The sequence below is a fragment of the Lutra lutra genome, chromosome 6 (genome assembly GCF_902655055.1).
Source record: "Lutra lutra chromosome 6, mLutLut1.2, whole genome shotgun sequence".
Classification (NCBI taxonomy): Eukaryota; Metazoa; Chordata; class Mammalia; order Carnivora; family Mustelidae; genus Lutra; species Lutra lutra.
In genome coordinates, this window is record NC_062283.1 from 66,686,540 (window position 1) to 66,709,860 (window position 23,321).

Here is a 23,321-nt window from a genome sequence, read left to right on the forward strand (position 1 = left end):
CATATATTTATCAATTTTTTGAGTTTATCCATTATTTCCTTTAAATAAATAAACATTATTTTTAATTGAAAGATCTAATTTTGTCCCATATATGAAGCTTTCATTTAATTTCTGTAACAGCTTTATTGAGATATAGCTCACATATTATACAATCTCTCATTTAAAATGGACAATTTAATGGCTTTTAGTATATTCACAGAGTTGTGTAACCATGACCACAATCAATTTTAGAACATTTGCATCACTCCAACTTCCATTCATTTTTAAAGGACCATGACATCTCTAATAAAAAATGTGCCAGAATTACATCTTGTAGGAAGCCTGCACCACTAGAGCTCTGTTTCATTTCACTTATGATTGTAAGTAATCATGCTGTGTTTGTGCATTAGAATAACTGATACAGAGTTCTGAAAACAGCCTCCTTCCACTGACTGTTCAGCCCAATATGGAAATAGAGGAGCACGTAGGTTGAATACTTGGATGAAGCAAATGCAGTCTCTGGTGGCCATCATCCAGAACCCAGTTGCAAAAGGGACCCCAGATGGTCTGTACAATCCTGAATATATGAATATGCTAAATAATAGACCAGATTTGCAGGATAATGGAATGATAAGGCCATAAAATGTTGACAGATCCAACTAAAAGAGGTAAGTTTAGTACATGCAAAAAAAAAAATGTGTTATGTGATTATTATTAAGGGCTTAACATGGCTTATGAATCCAGACCCACTGCGACCATGAAAAGAAAGTAGCATATGTTAGGGGAATACATCTAACTTCTGAGTTTAACTTCAAAGGGGAGGATCACCATCAGTCATGTTACCAGGCTGAATAGTCTGCGGGATTGACCAGGTGTGACATTGATTATTTATATTCAGTGACCCTTTTGGTTCTCTAAGAATTAGTGAAAAAAAGATCTGTTGCATAATACCCTGGTATTTAGGTTTTTATAATTTCTTATAGCCTTCCAGTTGTTGGAATAGATCATTTCATTTTCAACAATGAGCATTCTGGCCTGAGAAAGAAAGCATAAGACCAAACCTCTTGTTCTTTCCTTCCACAATCTCAAAAGTTGTTGCTAATTTTAACAGTTAAATCTTCTTTCTTCCTCTATAAAATAAGTTTAAAGATTCAGCTGTCCAACCTTTTTTTCCTGATTGCTCCAAATATTAAATCTAACCTCTTATACACAATGTGCAAATCGCAGTGAATTTTTCAAGATTCATCACTGTCATCCCATATAAACATGCCACAGAACATTTTATCACACAGCATGCAAATACTTAGATTACCGTCTCGTATGATTCTGCGAAGTTCATTACATCCTCACGAAAAACTTCCACAGCCTCAAGAAGACTACTTTTAAACTTTGGCTGCACTTGAACTAGTTCATCTTGCACAGAAACCTAGAATAAAAAAGAATAACCAACATGAGATGGATTCAAGTGAAAATGTATTTAAATGAAAACTCTAATTCTGTCCCAGCAAGTTCGTTATCCTGCAGATGTCCAGTATGAACAAGAGTGTCTCTACAATGCTGCTTAAAAAAAAAAACAAAAAAAAAACAAGAAACAAAAAAGCAAAGGGAAATAAACAACCCAAATGCACCAAAAGGAGATAAAACATTCTAATTCATGACCCAAGAGGCAAAGCCATCTTCTATAACTGCAGTTAGGAAAAAGTTTTCTGGCTGACCCAGCTCTGGCCATCACTATGGCCAGGGAAACAGTTACTGCTATAGGCCCCAATCTGGGTCACATGCCGTCTCTGAGACCAGATGAAGGTCTGGGATTAGTAATCTCTAGTAGGTTCACATGGCTGGAAGAGTCACCTAAAAAAAAAGTAATATTACTCTGGGTATTTTAAAAAAAAAATAGTGAATGCCTTCCGTGACCGTCTTCCAAGCCTCTGCTTAAACCTTCAGTCATAATAGCTGGCACTTAATGAATAATTCTATCCACCAGGTTTTTCACCTATATTAACTCATTTAATCCTCAGGACAACCCTGTGTGGCAAATGCTGATACTATACCCATTTTACAGGTGAGAAAACTGAGGCACAGAGACACTAAGGAACTTCCCCAAAGTCTCAGCATCAGCATGAGGCAAGGTCAAGTTTCAAAACCTAGCTGTTTGGTTACAGGGCCCCCGCTCTTAACTATTCTCAACAATAGCATCTATCTAGGTTGGAACATAGGCTACTTTCAGATTAATGGTGATTATAGCAAAGGATGGGCCAATAGGTTTAACATTATAATCAAAGAGATAGAACAACCCAAATGGAGCACCTGAGTGGCTCAGGTCCCAATCCCAGGGTCCCGGGATCGAGCCTGCTTCTCCCTCTCTCTGTCTCTCATGAATAAATAAATAAAATCTTAAAAAAAAAAAAAAAACCCACCTGAGTGAATCTTTTCCCACCAAACAATAACAGAAAGTTGGGTTTCACTAAATCTCAACAGAGGGTTCTTCATTTCCTTCTCAAGATGCACTTTTCTGACTAAACCAGCAATTGTTTTTTAAAATAAATGATTACTCAATATCGAGCATGAATGGAAATAAACATGAGCATGAAAAAAAATCTTATACACACTACCTCAAGTGAGCCTCATAACCACGTATTTTAAAAATTCCTAATGTATTCCTAAATGAGCCCATGAAGAAATTGAGAAACAAAGGTTATTAACTTGCATAAAATCACCCAATTGGCAGAGCTGGGATCACAAGTCATGATCCCAGTTTCAGCTCAGAGTCCTTGCTAGTCTGCCTTGCTTCAATCTCAGTGACAAATCCTTCCATAAACAAAAAGTTTTAAGTCAACACTTAAGTAGTATTCAATAAAAATTTTCACTATAATTAAAGAATCTGGATCTTCCCTTGGAGTTCATTTTTAATGTTTAACTGAATAAATATTTACTAACTTCAAAAATCCTTAGAGGGAAATTTATAGCTAAAAATTTGCACGAAAAGAAGAAAAAATTTCAAATTAGGTAACCTAACCATCCACCTTAACAATCCAGGCAAAGAACACACTGAATCCAAAATAAGCAGAAGAATAGAACAAAAACTACAGCCCAGACAAATGATATAGAGTATAAGAAAACAATAGAGAAAATCAACAAACTAAAAATTTCTTCTTTGAAAAGATAAGCAGAATTGACAAGCCTTTACCTAGACTAACCAAGAATAAAAGAAAAAAGGATTCAAACTACTAAAATTAAGAATGAAATAGGAAATATCACCACCTACTTTACAGAAGTAGATGGAATTATAAGGATTCAATCAATAAAGAGAACAGGGATCCTATGGGGTAAGAGAAAATATTTGCAAATCATATATACGATATGGCTTTAATATCCAGAATATATAAAGAACAACTATAACTCAACAACAACAAAAGTGAAAACCACAAATAACTCTATTTTAAAATAGACAAAAGACTTGAATACACTTTTTCCCAAGGAAAATATACAAATGTTTTTTATAAGCATATAAAAAGATGCTTAACATCATGTAACATAAGGGAAATTCAAGTCAAAACCACAATAATGTGCCCCCCCTCCAATGAGGATGCCCACTATCAAGGAAACAGAAAATAACAAGTGTTGGCAAGGATATGGAGAACTTGAAACCTTTTTGCACTGTTGGTGGGAATGTAAAATGGTGCGGCTACTATGGAAAAGAGTATAGTGGATCTCAGAAAGTTAAAAATGATACTATATGATACAACAATTCTATTCCTGGGTACATATCCAAAAGAACTAAAAGTGGGATCTCAAAGAGATATCTGCACTTTACAATAGCCAATATCTGCATTCTTCACAATAGCCAAAAGATGGAAGAGACACAAGTGTCCACTGATAGACGAATGAATAAACAAAATGTGGCTTATACGTGTAATGGAATATTAGTCAGTCTTGAAAAGGAAAAAATCTGTCACCTGGTACAGCATGGATGAAACTTGAGGACATTATGCTAACTCAAATAAGCCAGTCACAAGAAGACGAATATTGTATGATTCTACTTATATGAGGTACCAAAAATAGTCAAATTTATAGAGGCAGAAGCAGAATGGCAATACCAGAGACTGGGGAAAGAGAGAAATAGGGAGTTATTTCATGGATATAGAGTTTCAATTTTGCAAGATTAAACATTTCTGGAGATTGGTTGCAAAACAATGTGAATAACACTACTGAACTGTACACTTAAAAATAGTTAAGATGAGAGGTGCCTGAATGGTGCTGTCAGTTAAGCATCTGATTCCTAATTTCACTTCAAATTGTGATCTCTGGGTCCTGAGATGGAGCCCTGCACCTGGCTCCATGCTCTTAAGCTCTGCTTAAGTCTCTCTCTCCCTCTCCTTCTTTCCCTTCTCCTGCTCACCTGTGCACACACTCTCTTTCTAAAAAAAAAAAAATAAATCTTTTTAAAAATAGTTAAAATGACAAATGCTATGTGTGTTTTACCATAGTTAAAAAAAAAAAAAACCACAAAGTTACAATAATCAAGCCAGTAAGTTCCTGGTATAGGGATAGACATATGAACCAACAGAATAGAACTGAGAGGCCAAAAATAACTCCCTACATTTATGGTCAATTGATTTTCGAAAGGGAGCCAAACAGTTTGTTGGTGAATGGATGTTTTTTTTCCACAAATGGTGCTGAGACAACTGGATATCCACATGCCTTTTTTGGATGAAGTTGGACCCCTAAATCACACCATACAAAAATTAACTCAAAATGTATTAGAAATCTAAATGTAAGAGCTAAAATTATAAAACTGACATAAGAAAACATAGTAGTAAAAAAAAAAAAAAAAGAAAACATAGTAGTAAATCTTCATGTCCCTGGATTAGGCAACTATGTTCTAGATATGATACTAATTCACAAGCGACAAAAGAAAAAAAAAAGGTAAACTGGATTTCATCAAAATTTTAAAAATTTGCATTTCAAATTCAGAAGCAGAAAGCAGAATGGTGGTTACGAGGGACTGGGGGGGAGGGAAAATGTAGAGTTACAGTTTAATAGACATGAAATACCAGATTTGTAAGATGAAAGGAGTTACAGGGACGTATAGTAGTAATGTCTACACAACAATGTTAATGTCTTTAATAACACTGAACTGTATACTTAAAAAATGATTAAGATGGTAAATTTTATATTTATTTTAAAACAGTAAAAGTATTAAAAAGAAAAGAAAAACACCATCAAGAAACTAAAAAGATGTCTTCTTTATCCCTTCATCAGTTGATGGACACTTGAGCTGTTTCCATAATTTCGCTGTTGTAGATCATGCAGCTATAAACATCACGGAGCATGTATCCCTTTGAATCAGTATTTTTGTGTTCTTTGGATAAATACCTAGTAGTGCCATTGCTGGATCATAGGACAATTTCTATTTTCAACTTTTTGAGAAACCTCTATATGCCTTCCACAGTGGCTGCACCAGTTTCCATTCCTGCCAACAGTGCAAGACCGTTCTCCTTTCTCCACATCCTCATCAATAGTTATTGTTTCTTGTGTTGTTGATTTTATCAACTCTGACAGGTGTGAGGTGATATCTTATGGTAGTTTTGATTTGCATTTCCCTGAAGATTAGTGATGTTGAGCATTTTGTTATGCGTCTATTGGTCATCTGTATGTCTTCTTTGGACAAATGTCTATTCATGACTTCTAACCATTTTTTAATGGGATAATTCATTTTGGGATGCTGAGTTTTATAAGATCTTTATACATTTTGGATGCTAATCCTTCATCAGATAGGCATCGGCAAATACCTTCTCCCATTCCAAAGGTTGCCTTTTAGTTTTGTTGATTGTTTCCTTTGTTGTAAAGCTTTTTATTTTGATGTGGAATATTACTCAACCATAAAAAAGAATGAAGTCTTGCCATCTGCAACATGGATGTATTATGCTAAAGCGAAGTAAGTCAATCAGAGCAAGACAAATACCATAGGATTCAGATGTGGAATTTAAGAAGCAAAACAAATGAACAAAGGGAAAAATGAGAGTGAGGCAAACCAAGAAACAGACTCTTAATGAGAGAGAACAAACTGATGGCTACCAGAGCAGAGGTGGGTGAGGGATGGGTTAAATAGGTGATGGGGATTAAGGAGTACACCTGTTGTGATGATCACCAGGTGTCGTAGGGAGGAGTTAGCTCACCATATTATATACCTGAAACTAATATTATACCATTAAATGGAATTCAAATAAAAACTTGAAAAAAATTGAAAAGACAATCCACAGAATGAGAGAAGATATTTACAAATTCTTTCATATGGGATATCCCAATATTCAAAATACATAATGAACTCATACAACTCAAAAATAAAAAGACAACCCATTTTTTAAAAAACAAAGGATTTAAATTCACATTTCTCCAAACAAGATGGATGAATGGCCAATAAGAACATGAAAAGATGTTCAACATCATTAGCCATTAGGAGAATGAAGCAGTGGTACAGAGGACAACATGGATAAATGTTACAACTTTATGCTAAATGAAAGAAGCCAGTCACAAAAGGCTACATATTGTATGAGTCCATCTATATTATGTGTCCAGAAAAGGCAGATCCATAGAGATGGAAAAGTAGATTCATGGCTGCCAGTAACTAGGGAAAGAGGGAGAAGATGGAGTGGCTGCTAATGGGTATGGGGTTTTTCTCGGGAAGATGAAAGTGTTCTAAAATTAGATAATTACAGTGGTTGTGCAACTCTATGAATATTTGAGAAATCAACTGTATACTTTGAAATGGTAAATTTTATGGTATGTAAATTATACCTCAATAAAGCTATTAAAACAATAATATTAAAGCTTTAAAATGTATAAAACTTTTTTCTAGAGATGGTGACTTATAAAAAATAATTAATTTTGTACTTACAGCTTTGCTCTGCAATTTGTTGAAAGAATATCTCAAGGTATCAACTGCTTCTGATTCTTCTTTGGTAACTTCAACTTCAAATCTATTTAAAATAGCATAGGCTTCCTGGAAAGTGAGAGAGTTCAGAAACATCACAAGAAAAGCAAATGCCAAATGATTTAGATGCCTTCTAGAAATACATTCCTATTCTTCCTATTCTTAGAAGAAGAGTATATTCTAGAATAGTGGCTCCCAAAATTAAACATACATATAAAGCACCTCTAGATTCTCCCTGATACCTGATATTGAATAGATCTTGGGTCCTGAAATCTACATTTAATAAGCACCTAGGTGATTCTGATGGAGATGCAGGCAGAACACACTGAAATACTATCTTAGTCAGGGCACCTGGGTGGCTCAGTTGGTTGAGCATCTGATCCTTGGTCTCAGCTCAGGTCTTGATCTCACAGTCATGAGTTCATGCCCCACACTGGGCTCCACACTGGGCTGGAGCTTAAACTTAAAAAAAGAAAAGAAAAGAAAGAAATACTAGCCTAGAAAATATCTCTAGGATCATTTTCTCCTCTCTCCTCTTTGATCTTGTCCAACACCATGCAAAATATCTTCTCATTACTCTATTAAAATATGCACTGGCTATATAAAGAACAGAATGAAACAATGATGTGGAGATACTCTGAAGAAAAGAAACTTGAATGGTCAAAGGGATGGACTGGCAACTGGATTTACTAAAAGAATTCATGCTGAAGAATAAGGTTTCTGGGGCACCTGGGTGACTCAGTGGGTTAAGCATTCAACTCTTGATTTTGGCTCATGTCATGATTACAAGGTCATGAGATTGAGCCCCGCATCAGGCTCCACACTGGGCATGGAGCTTGCATAAGATCCTCTCCCTTCCCCACCCTCTGTCCCTCCTCCACCACTCACACAAGTGCACTCATTCTCTTAAAAAAAAAAAAAAGAGTAATAAAATAAATTAAGGGTCTGATTTTTATTAACACCTTGAGCCAGGAATTTAAATATTAGTCATAATTAACTTGTGGTAGACAAAATAATGGTCCTCTCCAATGCTGTCCACATCCTAATCTCCAGAGCCTGTGAATATGTTACTTTACATGGCAAAAGGGACTTTGCAGATATGATTATGTTTAAAAAAAAAAAAACTTGAGATGGGGAGATTATCCTGGACAAACTGGGTAGACCCAGTGTAATCACAAAGGTCCATATGAGGGAAAGAGGGAGGCAGGAGAGTAAAGCCAGAGAAGATGTAAAAACTGAAGCAAGGGCAGGAGTGATGTCACTGCTGGAAGGAGCTGTGAGCCAAGGAATGCAGGTGGCTTGTAGAAGCTAGAAGAGAAGCTAAAAAGCAAGGAATGGACTCTCTCTTAGAGCCTCCAGAAAGAATACAGCCCTTCTGACATCTTGATTCTAACTCCATTTTCAGACTTAAAACGATCTGTAGAACTGTGAAATAATACCTTTATGTTGTTTTAAGCCATTAAGTTTATGGTAATTTGTTATAGCCAGAGTAGGAAACTAATATAGTACTCCACCCTAAAAACATCTCTGGTTGATGTTAGTTCCAACAGACTACTATTGAGCCTAAGTGGACTCTTCCCACCATGCTGCCCTCAGGATGCCATTGGTCATGAGTGAGACTTAAAAGCAGTTTCTAAAGAAAGTCATCATTAGCCATCAGGGAGATTCAAATTAAAACCACATTGAGATATCACCTCACAGCAGTTAGAATGGCCAAAATTAGCAAGACAGGCAACAACATGTGTTGGAGGGGATGTGGAGAAAGGGGAACCCTCTTACACTGTTGGTGGGAATGCAAGTTGTTGCAGCCTCTTTGGAGAACAGTGTGGAGATTCCTCAAGAAATTAAAAATAGAACTTCCCTATGACCCTGCAATTGCACTACTGGGTATTTACCCCAAAGATACAGATGTAGTGAAAAGAAGGGCCATCTGTACCCCAATGTTTATAGCAGCAATGGCCACGGTTGCCAAACTGTGGAAAGAACCAAGATGCCCTTCAATGGACGAATGGATAAGGAAGATGTGGTCCATATACACTATGGAGTATTATGCCTCCATCAGAAAGGATAAATACCCAACTTTTGTAGCAACATGGACGGGACTGGAAGAGATTATGCCTAGTGAAATAAGTCAAGCAGAGAGAGTCAATTATCAAATGGTTTCACTTATTTGTGGAGCATAACAAATAGCATGGAGGACATGGGGAGTTAGGAGAAGGGAGTTGGGGAAAATTGGAAGGGGAGGTGAACCATGAGAGACTATGGACTCTGAAAAACAATCTGGTTTTCTTCAAAAGGGTTTGAAGAGGTGGGGGGGTGGGAGGTTGGGGGAACCAGGTGGTGGATATTAGAGAGGGCACGGATTGCATGGAGCACTGGGTGTAGTACAAAAACAATGAATACTGTTATGCTGAAAATAAATTTAAAAAAATAAATTTAAAAAAATGATTAAAAAAAAAAGAAAGTCAAAGATATTGGGGAACTTGCCTAGAACGTTGGGATTGACTTGGAAGAACACAAGCATTCATTTTTGTAAAATGTTGGTGCTAGCCTAAAAAACTGAACACTGTCTAGACCAGTTCAGCGTTATCAATATTTTAATATTTTATTAGTATATTTATATTATATATTAATATATTAATTAATATTTTAATTAATATTTTCCTTTGTATACTGCTCACTGTTGGTAATTGTCAAAACCCCTCCAAAGACACCAAATCAGAAAGGAGAAACTGGCAGACTGTGCCATAAAATAGATGAAGAAAGGATGTTAACAGAATCAATTTTTTAGTGTTGTCTCTTTAAAAAAAATTTTCAAGAAAGAAAAATGTGATCATTTCTTACTTCAATTGGTCCCAAAGTCATGTCCATTTGAATTTCATTATCACGGATAGATGATAAGGCTTCCATTGCAAACCTGACATCATCTAAATCACGAATAGGTCTAGATAACTTTTTCAAGTATTCATTGATAAATGCTATCATGTCTGACATTTTCTTTTTGTATTCTTCATTCAAGTAGCGACAGAGTAACATCTTCCATGCCTTAGCCTCAATTGATAAGGCCAATTTCATTGGCTCTGGGGAAGAGGAAGAATGATCAGAATGGAATACAACTGACATTCTGAAACTATTTCCTTCTTGTTTAATCTGAGCATCTCTAACTGCACTGTCCTACTTGATGATCCCAGCTCCAACTAGTCAACTCTATCTTATCAATCCTTACACATTCCTCTTTTCTTCTCTTAGTATCCCTTGACCCCCAAGCCCTGCCGCACTTAAAACATGACTGCTGCCTGCCAACTTCCAACAGTCAGACTAGGGAGCTGAAGTAACATACAGCCAGCTTGTTGGTTGCGACTGAAAGATCCTCTCGTAAGGTCTGCACCTCATGGGACTGCCTTCTCCTTTTCTTCAGTCCCCAAGCATTCAGCCCATCTCCCCCCTTCTTTAGAACTGTTGCTGCCTATTTCATTTCTGAGCTCTCTCTCTCTAAAATTGAGCCCCCAGCCAACTCTCACACTGTGCTGGACTTGATTTTCATATGAGAAATCACAGTGCTAACCACTATGAGAAAACAAATAGGAAATTTAAATAATAGTAATAATAACAGGTAAACTATTTTTCCAAAAGTCTATACTTTACTTACTGGAATTATTGCCCCTGAAGCATAGCTTCTGATTTCTAACTAAATATTCCCTTCAAGTATTTGTGATTCTTCCCCAAATTAAATCCCTTCTTTATAGATATAGTAACAGCATTTAAGGGGCTAACTCAGTCAGTTGAGCTGCCGACTCTTGATTTCAGCTCAGGTCATGATCTCAGGGTGGTGGGATCAAGCCGGGCGTCTGGCTCCTTGCACAGTGGAGAGTCTGCTTGAGATTCTCTCTGTCCCTCTCTCTCTGCCCCCCTCCCCTGCCTCCCATGCTCTCTCTCTCTCAAATAAACAAATAAACCTTTAAAAAAACAATAACAATATTTCATATTTATTGAACATCAACTATTTGCCAAGTAGTATGCTAAGTGTCCCATATAAAGCAGTTTATGTGGTGAGCTCTGTCATTACCACCAACAGAAGGAATGGGGTTTAAGAGGTCAGGTAACCTTAATAGTCAAATTTGAGAGCCACAGTTACACTTATTCCTTAAGGATAGATCTGAAAATCTACTTAAGGTGAATAGTTGATGTAAAATAGGTCATTCAAATATCTTCTGAGAGTAAAATCTCACAAACTTCTGACAAGACTGTACCACTGTAACCATGGCAATAAGTAGCCACCATAACTCAGTTTTAAACCCAATCTATAGACCGGCTTACCTCAGGTCACATACTTCTGCCACCCAATCAGCATCAGTCCCTCCCTTCTGAATGTTCAACCAATCGAAAAGAGCATATGGATAAGCCCGCCTCTGTGTGCCAACCAATCAACAACAATCTCACCTGAGTAAACATCTTTCCACAGATGGTATTAACCTATTTACACCCACAGTCCTGAAACCCCATGCTGCCCAGACACCCCATTAAGTATACTCTCCTGGGAACACCTGGGCCTGACCAGCATCACTCTCCTTTACTCTTGTAATCAGTAAAATCAGGTTGGGCTTTTTATTTCAGATATTAAGTGGCTGTCTTATCATCCTTTGATACTCTAATCCCAAGTGGATTAACATCTCAGGAAACCTAAATTGTTTCATTCCTATCTCATGTATACAATTCCTTCCTCATAGTAACCTGAAAAAGAGTTTCACCTGTCATTTCATTGTTTGACTGACAATTAAGGAATTGCATTTTATTCAGTATAAGCCACGCTGATATAATATTATATGCAAAGAATATATAATAATATATGTATATGACACACATTGTATATATACTCATATATAACATATATATGAACAATATTAGTGGTCCAGAAATATTTGATATTCATAAAATTGTACCAAAGTAGCTTCATAACTGTTTTCTAAATAAAGCAACATTTCATGTGAAAATACAGATACTATATATAACATTTTTAAATACCTGTATGCATTTCAAGGGCTCCTACAACAATAATAGGCTTCAACTCATCGATCTCCTGTTCAAAAGTAGCAAAGTGTAGAATCTCTGATCTGATTTCAGTCAGAGAGGGATTGTTAGCCAGAAATTCCTGTAGTAAGGAAACAGTGTTTTCTTTAGCTTTTTGATAGTATAAATCTCACATTGCATTTTTTTGTTTTGTTTTGTTTGCTTATATACTTTTCCACTCATATGTGAGGCTAGTAGCTCAGTAAAGAGAGGGATGAGCCAGTAATACCAGAAGATGAGGTTATGTGAGGGAATGTCATAGTCTACCATGAATAACAATAACAATAATAATAATAATGTTATTCATGTGTCCTTGGGTCTCTAACCAAAAAGACACTGTATCTATGTAAGTGTGACACGCTATCAAATACCCAGCCTCTGAATGTGTTTGGAAGGTAATCGGTACTCAACTGTTTACGCAAATTAAACGAAATCTGCCTGAGCCTCATTCCTTTCAGTTGCCTCCGAGTGTCATTGGGAGAACTGCAGAAAATCAAGTATGTTAGGAGCTGGGCATTCACAGTTTCCTGACCTCTGCTCAGGAGTTCCTGTCATGGTCACTGACACTTTCCTGGTCCTCTGCCACTGGTTAGATATAAACAATCCAAACCCAGAATGTATCACAAGTAGCAGAAACAGACCTTCACTTTCACATCTCGATCCTCGGTCCAAAGCGTCTTATACTTTTGAAAGTCCTGCAAAGCTTCATGAGCCACCTTTCGCAGAGAATTCACAGAGGAAGAAAGGAGGAGAACCAACTTGGAAATATCCTTGTGCTCTGCTACCCCCGGATAAAAATTCTTCAGCTTCCTTGCAGGAATAATTTCTTCAAAAGATCCTGAAAACAGATGTCAGATGTTTTTCTACGTAGATAACTTCTATATTCAACTTTAAATATTATCAATGTTAATATTTATAAACTTTTTTCAAGCTGTCATTTTTAAAAGACTCTCCCTCCAAGTAATTAGAACTATTCTCTTGTGCCTTCACTTACTCTTATTAAACCACTGTGTCAGATTCTGAGGTCTAGATTTCTTTAATGTGGGGAAACTCTTTTCAGAGAAAGACACTGATGAACCCCCCCTCCCCAAATAAGTCCTCCAAGGAAAGATCAAAAGCGCCGACATTGCTGCCCCACAGAAAAGCATGGTGGTTTAAAGAGAGGCACCGTATTTATTATCTAAAAAACTTTAGGCCAGTTTTTTAATCTTCATGAAAATACTTGTGAGGATTAAATGAGACAACATATGTTCATCTTAGCTCAACAGCTGGTATATCTAGATCATGCAATCACTAGTAACCATGACTATAAACATCTCTTGGCAAAATCTGATCATGTCACTGCTTTGCTCAAAATTCTCAAGTATTCCCCATCCAACAGACTATACAGATATTTTTGGACCAAACAATGCCTTGCTTTTTCAAAACAGTTGTGAACAATTAAAAAGCATGATCTTTCATGCAAAATGCCAGATCTCTAACTTCTCTTTTAAAAAGGTTTAATCTGGGGTGCCTGGGTGGCTCAGTCAGTTAAGCATCTGCCTTTGGCTCAGGTCATGATCCCAAGGTCCTGGGATTGAGCCCCACGTCGGGCTTCCTGCTCAGTGGGGAGCCTGCTACTCCCCCTGCTTATTATTGTGCTTTCTCTCTCTCCAGTTAATAAGTAAAAACTTTTAATTTTTTTTAAATAAAAACATTTGATCTAGGGCATCTTGTTGGATCAATTTGTTGTGTGTCCAACTCTTGATTTCAGCTCAGGTCATGATCTCAGGGTTGTGAGATCAAGCCTCAAGTCAAGCCCTACCCTGGGCTCCATGCTGGGCATGAAGTCTGCTTAAGATTCTGTCTCTAGGGGCACCTGGGTGGCTCAGTGGGTCAGGCCGCTGCCTTTGGCTCAGGTCGTGATCTCAGGGTCCTGGGATCGAGCCCCGCATCGGGCTCTCTGCTCAGCAGGGAGCTTGCTTCCTCCTCTCTCTGCCTGCCTCTCTGCCTGCTTGTGATCTGTCAAATAAATAAATAAAATCTTTAAAAAAAAAAAAAGATTCTGTCTCTATCGCTCCTCTCTTTTTTTTCTTTCTCTCACACAATTTTTAAAAAAGAAATAAAAATAAAAATGAAAAGCTTTAATCTGGTAGCCCAGGACCCATGTTCCTGCATGGCAACAATTAGCTGAAGCCGAGAAGCATCTCTTAAAAGAGGCTTCCTGTTGAATTTGCCACAGTCTTTTCTTAAGACCAGGTCACTCAATTGCTCTTTTGTCTTAATTTTAATCAAAATCAAAGCAAAAGAAACTACAAGGTATTGGCTTAATTAGCTAAGTAACTAATGTTGCAAGTACTGGCAGTTCTATCCCTTTTACTGCACAGAAGCATTCCACGGTGTAGCTCTACCTCATTTTGTTTGTCCATTGGCTGGCTTTTGGACATCTGGTTTGCTAGCAATTTGAAGCTATTAGGAATAATGCGGCGGTGAACATTCATACCTTCACATGGACCAATGATTTCATTTCTCTTGGGTAAATTCCTGGGGGTGGAATTCCTGAGCCAAATGGCAAAGTTATGTTCAGCTTTTTAAGGAAGCAGCAAACCAGTTCCAAAGTGGCTGTAACTTTCTATACATTCCCTTCAGTAATGCATCAGAGTTCCAAGTTCTTTGTCAACAGTTATTATTGTAGATTTTTAAAAAATTTTATCTATTCCAGTAGGTATGCAGTGGTATATCATCATAGTTTTAACCTGCATTTCCCTAATAACTATTGATGCTGAGTATCTTTTCATGTGTTTTTTAGCCATTCATGTATCCTCTTTGTTGAACTCACCTTTTGCCCATTTGGGGAAGGTGATGGTCTTCTTACTACTCAGTTTGAGTTCTTTATATATATTCTGAATACAAGTACTTTATATCAGATGTATGAATTGCAAATATTTTCTCCAAATGTGTGGCTTCCCCTTTTAATTTTTTAAATGGTGTCTTTTGAAGAGCAAAAGTTTTTAAATTGGTTGAAGTCCAATTGGTCTATTTTCTTTGTTATGGATCACATTTTTACTGTCATATCTGAGAAATTTTTATCTAACCCCAAATCACTAACTTCTTATATGATTTCTTCTTAAATTTTTATAGTTTCAGTTCTTCTTTTCTTTAAAAAAATTTTTATTATGCTGTGTTAGTCACCATACAGTACATGATTAGTGTTTGATGTAGTGTTCCATGATTTATTGTTTGTCTAATAACACCCAGTGCACCATGCAATACGTGCTCTTCTTAATACCCATCACCAGACTAACTCTCCCCTCTAAAAGCTTCAGTTTGTTATAGTTGACTTTGAGTTAATTTCTTTGAATATTGTGAGGTAAGATACCAACTCCATTTTTTTTTTTTTTGCATATGTATGTCTAATTGCTCCAGCACCGTGTGTTGAAGAGGCAGTCCATTACCCCATTTTTTTGACTTGGTATCCTTTCAGAAAGTCAGTTGACTCTAAAGTTTATATCTGGGTTGCCTATCTGTCCCATTGATCTAAATGTCTCTCCTTAGGCCAACACTGTACTGTTTTGATTACTGTAACTTTATAATATGTTTTGAAATCAACTCATACAAGTACTCTAGCTTTACTATCTTTTTTCAAAATTATATTGGCTATTATAGTTTCTTTGAATTTTCCTATTCCTTATTCAAGTTTTAGGATCAACTCAATTTCTGCAAAATCACTTTCCAGGATTTTGATGTAGTTTCCACTAAATCTATAGATTAATTTGGGAGAATTGCCATTTTAGCAGTACTGAGTCTTCCAATCCATGAACATGGTGTACCTTTCAGCAATGTTTTGTAGCTTCCAGTGTACAGGACTTAACACTTCTGTTAAACTTATTCTTTGTGACATTATTTTAATGAAATTGTTTTTTTAAATTTCATTTTCAGATTGTTCATTCCTAGTATTTAGAAATATAATTGGGCTTTTATATCAACTTTATATCCTGCATACTTGTTGAACTCATTTATTAGTTCTAATAGTTTTGCATGTGTATGTATTCCTGAGGATGTTCTTGCATCAACATTACATGATAATGTTATCTGTTAATAAAGCCAGTTTTGTCTCTTCCTTTCCAGTCTGTATATCTTTAATTTCTTATTAAAGCCACTAGATCAGGGGCGCCTGGTGGCTCAGTTGGTTAAGCAACTGCCTTCGGTTCAGGTCATGGTCCTGGAGTCCCGGGATTGAGTCCCCAGTCAGGCTCCCAGCTCCACTAGGAGACTCCTTCTCCCCTCTCATGCTCTCTCTTACTGTCTCTCTGTCAAATAAATAAATAAAAATCTTTAAAGCCACTAGATCAAATGTCCAGTATAATGTATCGATGTGGTGAAAGCTGGCATTCTTAACTTGTTTCTGATCTTACGGGAAAATAATTTATTCTTTCACCATCAACTAGGATGTTGACTGTAGGTTTTTCATAGTTGTCCTTTATCAGGTTGAAGAAGTTTAATTCTGTCCCCAGATTGTTGAATATGTTTATCATGAAAGAGAGCTGGATTTTACCAAATCCTTTCTGTGTCTACTGAGGTGATCATGTGATTTTGTCCTTTATTCTGTTATCAGGGTGTATTTTGTCATGTCAAACCAGCCTTCTGGGATAATTCTCTTTTGGTCATAATAGATGCTCCTTTTTATGTGTTTCTGGATTCAATTTGCTGATATTTTATTAAGGATCTCAGCACAGTCATTTAAATTTAAAGATCCTTTAAAGAATGTTTTTAAATATAAGGAAGTCAAACTTAGGGGTGCCTGGATGGCTCAGTCATTAAGCGTCTGCCTTCAGTTCAGGTCCTGATCCCAGGGTCCTGGGATCCAGCCCCACATCAGGCTCCCTGCTCAGCGGGAAGCCTGCTTCTCCCTCTCCCACTCTCCCTGCTTATGTTCCCTCTCTCGCTGTGTCTCTCTCTGTCAAATAATAAATAAAAGCTTGGGGAAAAAAAAAGAAGTCAAACTTAAACATATTTTCTTCTATGGTTTGACTTTCATGTGTCTTAAGAATTTTTCCCTACTCTATTGTCATAAATATATTTGTTATATTTGACTCAAAAAAGTGTTGTAGAATATATATATATATATTTAACAGTGCTATAAAATATAGAATAATGGGTTACAAATTTAAGATGCTTTTAAAATCTAATTTAAGGGGTGCTTGGGTGGCTCAGTTAGTTAAGTGTCTTCTTACAGCTAAGGTCATGATCCCAATATCCTGGGATCAAGCCCTGAGTCTGGCTCCCTGCTCATCAAGGAGTCTGTTTCTCCCTCTCCCTCTGCCTCTCCTCCTGCTTGTGCTCTCTCTCAAATGAATAAATAATAAAAGTATATCTTAAATAAATAAATAAATAAATAGCACATTCTTTCTCCTTTGATTAGTAAGTCTACCTGCGTCATATATCTAATTTTCATACAAGGTATTGCTGTACCTGTGTCCTGATCCACTGGTCTATCTATTCTTGGACCACTCAAAATTTAGAAGCATTTATTTTGTTGTTTTAATTAGTCCGTCTTAATAGACACACTAGATTGTTTTAATTAGTCTGTCGTAATAACACTCCCTCCTATGTGTCAGGATAGGACCCTTTACCTTGTTTTCCTTCAATATTTTGACGTATTTTGGGCTCTTTACCCTTCCATATAATTTTACAGAAGAAAATGAAAATTAATTTAACAAGTTGTATAAAAAACTCTGTTGTGATTTCATTGGAATTGTATCGAGTTATATTGAGTTTGTAAATTAACTAACAAATGAAGTTCTTCATGTTGTGGATTTATTCCTATTTTTCATTATACCATTCGATAATAATTATTTTCTCCAAAAATGCTATGCAAATATTTTTTACATTTATTTATTAACTACCTTATGGTTTTGTGGCTATTGAAAAACCCATTTTTCTATTATATTTTTCCCAGCTTTATTGAGATATAACTGACATATAATTCTATTACATTCTAATTGAATTATTAGAAATTGAATTAATAGAAATACTAATTGAATTAATAGAAATACTTTTGTATGTTGGCCTTTTATACAATAACATTATTGAACTTATTAGTTCTCATAGACATCTCTAGATTCATGGGATTTCCTATGCATGATCTTTAAAGTAAGGACAATCTTAGTTTTCCTTTCCAATTATCTCATTTTTTATTGCCTGATTTCTCCAATAAAATATTGAATAGAGGTGATGATAGCAGTCTTCTTTGTTTTATTCTTCAATTTAATGGGAAATAAATGCTACTAAATTTTTCCACAGATACCATTGGCAAAAAATCCTGCATATTCCTAGTGTGCTAAAAGAATGTGTATGGGTGACTGAAATATATCATATATACAGCAGCACATATAAAACAGTAGTTAAATAAGAATATGACATATAAGGGGCCCCTGGGTGGCTCAGTGGGCTAAGCCTCTGCCTTCGGCTCAGGTCATGATCCCAGGGTCCTGGGATTGAGCCCTGTATTGGGTTCTCTGCTCAGCGGGGAGCCTGCTTCCCCCTCTCTCTCTGCCTGCCCCTCTGCCTAGTTGTGATCTCTGTCTGTCAAATAAATAAACAAAATATTTTTTTAAAAAGAATATGACATATATAAAACATACTAAATTAGAAGGAAAATAATTTCAATGTACTCAGTACCCAGGTTAAGGGAAGAATGGTGGTAATATATCAGTAGTCCCCTCTAGGTCCTCTTCAATCATATACTCTCAGAGGTAACCAGGATCCTGAATTTTCATTGAGGATAAACCAACATGCTTATCTATAAATAATATATTGTTTAATTTTTTTTAACTGAACACTAAGCACAAACCTAGTTGTAAAGTAAAGAACATTAATCCCCCATATTAGAAGGTTCTCAGAAAAAAAGAAGCTAAACATCTGTGTCCAGTCTGGCTTCAGCTTTTCTCCAAATTTACAAAAGCCCTTTGTGGAGAAGCCATGGGTTAGGATCATAGGTTAGTCCTATCACTTATGATCTGGAAAATATAGGTCTCATCTTAATCAGAGCATCTGGCAGGGCTGTGTTTATGAGCCATGTAATGGAGTCCATAGCAGGAATATGGCTAGGGCAATGGATCAATCTTTTTACGTTATCATTTTTAAAAATTTTTTAAAGATTTATTTATTTGAGAGAGAGACAGATAAAGAGGCGAGGGGCAGAGGGAGAAGGAGAGAACCCTTAAGCAGAGTCCCCACTGAGCACCAAGCTTGACACGCAGCTCAATCCCAGGACCCTGAGATCTTGACCTGAGCCAAAGGCAGAGGTTTAACTGACTGAGCCACCCAGGCGCCCCTGGACAAATTATTTAACATTTCTGAAAAAAAGGATGGCACTAATATTTCCTTTGCCAGCTATTTCATGTGTATACATAGACCCACTCGCATGCTTTTTCCCCAGACCTCCTTGCCTCTGATTTTCAATGTTGCTCCTTCTAGGTCTTGAACAACCAGTCTAGCCACTCATCATTATCCAAGAGTCATGTCTATCTTTGCTTCAGATCATTTACCTCTCCTTCAAAAGGATATACTGCTTGAAGCTCTGCCTACTAGGGGGAAAGTATCTTTCTTGCTGTCCTTAAGGGCCACTCCTTATAGTCTATAGTGCAGTAGTCCATTTTCAACTCACACCAATATATCAAACCAACCCAACATAGACTGGGCCTGAGATTTTTTATCCTCCATTAGCTGGTTGTAGGGAATACACCATGAGACCACAGATAGAATCAGAGCAGTGTTGGTGCAACGTAGAAAGGGTATATGGAGCCTGGGCCACCTGTTCATGTAATTTACATGGTATCTTACTGTTTTTAATTTACATTTTACTGGTTACCAATGGAGAGGATGTAGTTTTAGAAAAAAGTGTTTGACTTTTCTTTTAGGTTCATGTATAAATGAAATTACATGATATTTGTCTGTGTCTGGCTTATTTCATTCAATATAACACCCTTCAGGTTCTCCTTGTTGTCACCAGAGGCAGGGTTTCATTCTTTTAAAGTTAAATAATATTCCATTGTAAAAAAAAAAAAAAAAAAAAAGCCAAACCCATAGTAACACAGAGTAACACAATGGTTACAGAGGCTGAGGGGTGGAGGAAAGAGGCGATATTGATCAAAGGGTACAAACTTTCAGTTATAGGATGAGTAAGGTCCAGAGATTTAATGTACAACATGGTGACTACAGATACTACCAATGTATTGTATACTTAAAATTTGCTAAGAGAGTAGATTTAAAATTATTTTACCATATGCATACACCAAAAAATGGTAACTGTGGGAGGTGATGGACATGTTAATTACTTTGTGGTAATCATATACATATATCAAAATATCACATTTATATCCTAAATATATGCAATTTTTACTTCTCAATAATTTGGCTTTCTACACAAAACTGTCCAAAAACATCCATGAAACTGGGTCAGTGCTGTATCACATTCATAATTACTTAAGGGAATAGCTTATATGTATTTTATGTACAAGGAACACATGACTCAGAACTGTTAGGTATCATGTTCTGACAAACTAAGTTCATTGGACCAAATACAATGCTGAAAGTAGAATTAGTACTAAGCCTTGTTATAATTTCTCTTTGAATCTAAGATTATGATAGTAGAGCAGTGATAGAAATCCTTGCTCACCTATGTCCAAACTCTGGATGAAAATGTCTGTGTGAGCCTGTACCCCTGGGACTAATAATACATTATATGTTTATAAAAAAATTAAAAAATTTAAAAAAAAGAAAATGTCTGTGTGTTTTATTTATGATAGAGTAGAGAAAACAATAATTTTTAAATTTTTAATGCAAAGTTAAACAAATAAACATTAGAAATGACTTTAATCAGCCGTAAAAAAGAATGGAACATTGCCCTTTGCAACAACATGGTTGGAGTATAATGCTAGGGAGTACAATGCTAAGTCAGAGAAATAAGCCAGTCAGAGAAAGACAAATACCAGATAATTTCACTCACGTGTGGAATTTAAGAAACAAAACAAATGAACAAAGTTAAAAAAAGACAAACCAAAAAGCAGATTCTTAACTACAGAGAGCAAACAGATCATGACCAGAGGGGAGGTGAGGGCGGGGGACTGGGGGAAACAGGTGAAAGGGATCAAGTGTCTACTTATATTGATGAGCACTGAGTAATATATGGAAGTGTTGAATCACTATCTTATACACCTGAAGCTAATATAACACCATATGTTAGTTACACTGGAATTAAAATTTTAAAAATCTACATGCTGTCATACCCAGAAGAGTCATAAAGACCATTGACTAGTTCTTACAATTCTAAGATTCTATTCATCTGAGATTTGTTTTAACGTTCTTACTCTCTTCCTTCTTCGCCAGTTTCACTGCGTTTGCAGGGATCACATCAGCCGCAGTACGGCTGGGACTGGTGATGCCAGGCTTGATGTAACGGGTCTGCTGTTGTCCCCAGTGAGCCACTCCTCTGCTGACCTCCAAGGTGAGCTGGATCATCCGATTGATGGCTTGTTGAATGTCATCCAAACTAGGAATCATTACCTGTGGAGAGAAGAATTGGGCTCCTGGTACTGGCGCCAAGTACCACCCATCCCTCTCTTTCTTACCAGATCACCCCCCACTGGGTAGGAAAACCCCAGCTGGCCCAGTGGAAGGCTGCTCTGAGAAGAGGGCTGTTAGAGGAGGATAGGCTGTGGATTTTCTCTATCCTGAGGTTTGCCCATTCTGTCATTTCCTGCAGGCTAAACAGGTCAAGCACAGTCCTTGTCGTCCTTTTCATCCTTTCCCTGTGAGGGAAATTTCTGGATGCAGCCAGAAATTGTGGACTCTGTGTGGAGCCCAGGAAGCAAAGTGACTGAAGAAGCTATACCACCAAGGTTTTGACCTCGGTTCTTTGAAATGTGCCAAATAAGCCCAGAAGCTCTCCCCTGGGAGCCCAAACTGTGTTGGTGTCAAAGGTGGGAGATGAGTCATGGATTGTTCCTGCCTTTCCTTATCCCATGGCACATCACAAAATGGACCCCAGTCAGCCTGTGTGACCTGGAGGTCCAAATGCCAAGGGGCAGCTGGGATGGTGATAGAAACACATGCCAGGAGAAGGCATAAGTGTCCCTATGCTCAGGTCATAGGCCCTTTCTTTCTTTCTCTTCTGCCATTCTTGGTTACCTCACGGTTATGTGTTGGGGGGTAGGGATCTGGACTTCTGAGGTGGACTGTTCAGATCATTTAATGCTTGAAGAAAGAAAAAGCAAGAATATTTTTAGAGTACTTGCTGACTGATGGCTGACTAGATGCTTAACTCCTCTCTTATGCCAACTGTCAATACAGCAAGAACTATGCAGAGTAATTGTTTATAATAGATGAAAATAATGTTCTGCTTTTCTTTAAATACTGGTGGAGCTAAAAAGACATAGAGCCAAGCAGTTATTCTAAATGTAAGTTCAGCTATAGTGCTGTACTTCTTTAAAAACTATCAAAATATCATTTTATTAATGTGAATATTTAATTATACTTACCACATTCGGAATAGCTAGATGTACTTCAGTTTTTATAAAGGAAATAATATCTTCTGATCGCCTTCGTCCATGGTGGCTGGAAGAAGATGGACATTTAACTTATAAAACTTAACCTGAAATTTCATAAAAGCTTGGTTTTGCTACCATTTTCAATCCTAAAAATAAAGACCTTTTCAAAATACCAAATTACATGGGGAATGTTACTTACAATGAAACCATACATTTCAGAGAACTAAGAAAACATAATGCTTTAATATTATTAGAAGTGAAATATTAGTCCTCCATACATTTTCTAGCATTTTAATGTTGCTCTCTCTCAGTAATAACCATTTAATATTGTTTATTAAAAGCACATCCCAGGGCCGCCTGGGTGACTCAGTCAGTTAAATATCTGACTTTGGCTGTGATTATGATCCCAGGGTCTTGAAACTGAACCCCACATCAGGTTCCCCATTCAGCCTGGAATCCACTTGCCCCTCTCCACCTCCTCCCTGCCACTGCTCCCCTCACCCACCCTGCTTGCAGGCTCTCTCTCTCTTGCTCTCTCTCTCTCTCAACTAAATAAATAAAATCTTTTTAAAAATTAATAAAAGCACATCCTGTTCCTACCCTGTAACAGATACCAGACAAGATCACCACCACCAACAAAAAAATACCTTCATATATTTTGTATTTTTATATATACTTTTTTGCAAGATTACACAGGAGAATTCTGGTCAAAGCCCTCCAAAACTGTTTTTTTTTTTTTTAATTTTGTTTGTTTTTGTTTTTCTTTTAGAGAGAGAAGTGCAGGGAAGAGGCAGAAGAAGAGACTATCTTAA

At 36.8% G+C, this 23,321-nt stretch overlaps 1 protein-coding gene across 5 annotated transcripts in view; it reads right to left on the reverse strand.

The window, feature by feature from the left end:
* DNAH8 (dynein axonemal heavy chain 8) overlaps positions 1-23,321 on the reverse strand; it is a 352,138-nt gene that overhangs the window by 211,229 nt on the left and 117,588 nt on the right. For all 5 annotated transcript variants that reach the window (XM_047734783.1, XM_047734782.1, XM_047734781.1 and 2 more), the window contains 7 exons: positions 22,501-22,576; positions 21,331-21,526; positions 12,622-12,818; positions 11,936-12,062; positions 9,758-9,993; positions 6,878-6,982; positions 1,292-1,405 (listed from right to left, as the gene is read on the reverse strand). In XM_047734783.1, the coding sequence (XP_047590739.1) occupies positions 1,292-1,405; positions 6,878-6,982; positions 9,758-9,993; positions 11,936-12,062; positions 12,622-12,818; positions 21,331-21,526; positions 22,501-22,576 (1,051 nt within the window). The remainder of the gene's footprint in view (positions 1-1,291; positions 1,406-6,877; positions 6,983-9,757; positions 9,994-11,935; positions 12,063-12,621; positions 12,819-21,330; positions 21,527-22,500; positions 22,577-23,321) is intronic.